At 39.4% G+C, this 4,095-nt stretch overlaps 1 protein-coding gene across 1 annotated transcript in view; it reads left to right on the top strand.

Moving 5' to 3' along the window:
• The window catches only part of LRRC1 (leucine rich repeat containing 1), a 144,647-nt gene extending 140,558 nt beyond the window's left edge, over positions 1 to 4,089 (top strand). The window contains exons 13-14 of the mRNA XM_019520563.1: positions 1,497 to 1,633; positions 3,695 to 4,089. Of these exons, the coding sequence (XP_019376108.1) occupies positions 1,497 to 1,633; positions 3,695 to 3,853 (296 nt within the window). The 3' untranslated portion in view covers positions 3,854 to 4,089. The remainder of the gene's footprint in view (positions 1 to 1,496; positions 1,634 to 3,694) is intronic.
• The last annotated feature ends 6 nt before the right edge of the window (positions 4,090 to 4,095 follow it).

Below are 4,095 nucleotides of genomic sequence, written 5' to 3'. Positions count from 1 at the left end.
GAAAGTCTGTTCACCAGGGCCCCCCTTGGAGTCACCAGGAACAATGGCCACAAGCTGAGGGAGGATAGGTTTAGGTTAGATATTAGGAAGAACTACTTCACTGTAAGGGTGGCCAGAGCCTGGAACAGGCTTCCCAGAGAGGTGGTGCTCTCACCTTCCCTAGAAATCTTCAAGAGGAGACTGGATAGGCACCTGGCTGGGGTCTTATGACCCCTCCCATCCTCAGTGCTCCTTCCTGCCCATGGCAGGGGGTCGGACTCGATGATCTGTCTAGGTCCCTTCCAACTCATTGATTCTATGATTCTATGAAAGGAGAAAATCTGGGTTTTCCCACTTTTTTGTGGCAAATGGAAAACCCAGATCCCTGGTGATAAGGCACTGTGCTCACCTTTTTTATGTAAGAATATAATTGTTAAAGCACACGCAGGAAGTGGAAGATGTGGGTTTTAGCTTCATTTCAGCCAGAAGATGGTTCAGTCCCTGTGTTTCACCTACTAGAAGAGTGCCCTAACAACCAGGCTAGAGGCTAGGCTAGACTGGGGCACTCTCCATCCTTCTGGCTGAAGCTTGACTGCTCTGTAAGAACGAATAAAATAGCAAAAGGTGGGGTAAAGCCAGAGGGAGCATGGCTGTTGCCCATAAAATGGGCAGTCTCTGGACTGCAGGAGTCCCATTTTCCAGTCCCTGTTTCTGCAGACTTTGCATTAAAGAGTTACTGGATAATATGCGTGAGTGGTCTTTGCTATGCTGAAGACTCTCATCCTCTTATACAACAGTGATTGGAGCCAAACAGAAAATTTAATGTTGCCAGGACTCTCAGCATTTCTAGTCCCTTGATACTGAATGTCTTAAATCATAAGTCTAAAAAGGATGTGGATTAAATAAAAAATCTTCTTATGTTAAAAATAAAAAAAGAAAAGAAAAAAACCCCCTAGGTCCCACAGCTACATTGAAAAAAAAAATCTGAACATCTGAGATCCAAAGGCAACTACAAAGATCCCAGTTTTTCTAGGTCATCATTTCTAAGCAAATCTGATAGATTTTCTTTTTCCTTTTTTTCCTCTGTGTGTGTGTGTGTGTGTGTGTGTGAGTGTGTGTGCGCGCGCACGTGCACGTGCAGTAGAATATAGGTTGGCAAAAGAAGGGTATTGGATGTGCGGCTGTGAGAGACATTCATGATTTGGCAATAAGATGGCAAGAATGATGGCATTCTTGACGTAAATAAAAACTGTCTTTTACACAGATTTTATACATTTAGGCTCTCAAGCTTTCAAAATGGTCATGGCAAAACTAATCAGCCAGAGTACAAAACATTTGCCTTTGCCCTTTACTGTAGATGTTTGGTAGAGGAAAAATTAAACTATGAACAACAGGAAAAAACCCCCCCAAAAATGTATGTATAGTGAACAGTCAGTGCAATTTTGCAAGTCAGTGTGAATATTAGGACATATACTTACTCTTTTATGAACTTCAGCTTTTTATTTCTGTTGTAACAGATAACCTGCCACGATGTGGTGCTTTGGAGAGCTTAGTCAATGAAGTATCAGATGAAACCTGGAATGAGCGTGCAGTAAACAGAGTCAGTGCAATCCGCTTTTTAGAAGATGAAAAAGATGAAGAGGATAATGAAATGGTATGTTCCCCAAAGACTAATACACACACATAATGACCACAGTGTAAAAGGTGTCCGAGTGCTATATATTTTCTGAAACATTTCAGCAGTAGCAGGGGACCTTTTACATGTGCGTTTGTAACAGAACTGCTAAACCTTTGTCTTTAAAATCTTTTACCCCGCAGCTCTTTCAACCTCTCCTCCCCCTTCTTGAAATATACTTTTCACTTCTGCTGAAACAAGGCAATCTTGCTGTGAAAATAAGTCATCTCAATTCACTCCCTCCTACCCCCTTTAGGATTTCTTCCATTTTTCCAAAAGAAAGTTAAAATTAAAGTTTTCCTTTTCTTTTATGGAAGGTACAAACCCTGCCTTCATATTTGTTAGATGGCAGTTAAGGATTATCATACCCTGATGTGGTTCCCCACTGAGTTTTTCCACCATATCATATCATTTGTCTTTTCTCCCTACTCTTATTGCCTGTCCTTCCATTTCATGACCATTTGCATTGATACCAACAGAGACCATCCATGCCCAGGTGGAATGTGGCACATTTGTGCATTTCCCACTCAAATGAAAAAAGTATGTTGGGAGCATCTGTCACTGTACTTATGAGACCTCAATTAAATGATCATTCCACGTTCTCTTGAGATCAAAACACGAGGGCATCCTTGCCTTTTTTTCACTCACAGAGCTTACTTGCAGAGATTGAGGCTTTAAAACCAAATTTTCAGTAGGCTTCTGAAAATGCCCTGATCAAATTTGCAGGTTGTATTTATTCTGCACATTTTCAGAGGCATGTGGAAAATATAGCCTTTGACTGGAAGTGAACTTGCACTGAAACCTAGATCTAAAATCTCCAGACCTGGGGCAGTTGCAGATCTTAACTAGGTAGCCTAAGATCATCCTGGTCTTAGATGTCACATAATAGAAGGGTGGCTTCATTCTGAAAAGTGATTTTAAAAAATTCAAAAACAGGTATGTTTTAATTTAGTAATCACTTGTATAGCCAGTATGCTCAGGTTAGGAAAGGATCACAGGAAAGTAGGCCTGGAAGGAGCCTTACAAGGTCATCCCCCTGTTTAGGGCAGGATCATCATCACTGACTAAACTATCCCAGTTACAACTGAAAAAAAAAAGGGTTTTCTTACCATTAGCCTTGCAAGCAGAACTTCAGATCTGACATCAGGGTTTTTCCTTCTTGGAACCAGTAAAATGGTTTAGTAGACCTGACTTGGCCCATTGATACCTGTGGCACTCAGATATCCTCAAGTTAGCTCCCACTAGAGTTGCTGATATAACTTGGTAGACAATTTTTGGTAATGCAGAGGGAGAATATCAAGTTTACTTTCTCCCTTAACCTGTGTTGTCTATGCAAATTGATTGGAGTAAGTAATAAGCTTTATTTTTGCCAGTAAAGGCAAAATGCAGGAGATGTGATTCCTGTGTACATAAAACAAACATAACAAATCTGTCTTTGTGGAAGGGTGCCATATTTCCAGTCCCTTTTCAGACCAAAGCTCCGTTTTAAGGTTTGCATGTAAACATGTAAATAAAAAGCTATTTAACTATATTCTTAACTTTTTTGTATTTATTGATTTCACTTCTGAAGCATTGTGTTAAAACATTGAACATCCCTTGTACATATGCCAAAACATTTTAATGGGCAATATATAGTGATGCTCTAGAGAAGTCGCAGGATTTTTCAAAAGCATCTAATTTTTTGTTATGTTAATGGAATAGGCTCCCAAATTGCTTGTGGGTTTTTAAAAATCCCACTTGTATTTATGAAAGAACCACCACATTACAACTTAGAATGGGATTTTTACTTCAGTTGTTGTGGCTTTTAGATTAAAAGGGCCACATCAGGAAAACTCTGCTCCCTCTTTAAAAAAAAAAAAAAAAAAGGCTTTTACTGACTTTATCAGCAAGCACCTATGAAAATAATATTTCAGATCAAACATGGTTCTTACAAAAAAAAAAAAGTACTTGGTTTGTAAATGCTTAAGCCTTGCAAGTATATGGTGTTTTTCCAAAAATAAAGACAAAAACAAAACTACTTATTCCACTGTTTGTTTTTAGAGAACACTTCTAAGGCGAGCCACTCCACACCCTGGAGAATTAAAGAGCATGAAAAAGACAGTGGAGAATTTACGGAATGATATGAATGCTGCTAAAGGACTGGATTCAAACAAAAACGAGGTCAATAATGCCATTGACAGAGTGACCACTTCTGTGTAGAATTTCATCTCCGGGTTTTACCTCCTGTGTCTTCCCCTGCTGTTGAAATGTTCCTGTTGTCTTCTGGGACCCCATTCAGCCCCTTTTTGTTTTTAACCAGAACCTGATCCATCACCTCTTGTATCTGAAAGGTGCTGCTCACTGGAAGAAAGTGCCTTATTTCAGCTAGGCATTGAACCAATAATCTCTGAATCAATATTGTAATTTTAATAGTTTTAGGGTTTTCTAATAAGTAGAATACA

Source organism: Gavialis gangeticus, unplaced genomic scaffold (assembly GCF_001723915.1).
Source record: "Gavialis gangeticus isolate Ggan-Ray unplaced genomic scaffold, GavGan_comp1, whole genome shotgun sequence".
Classification (NCBI taxonomy): domain Eukaryota; kingdom Metazoa; phylum Chordata; order Crocodylia; family Gavialidae; genus Gavialis; species Gavialis gangeticus.
This window is presented reverse-complemented; position numbering and strand designations above follow the sequence as displayed.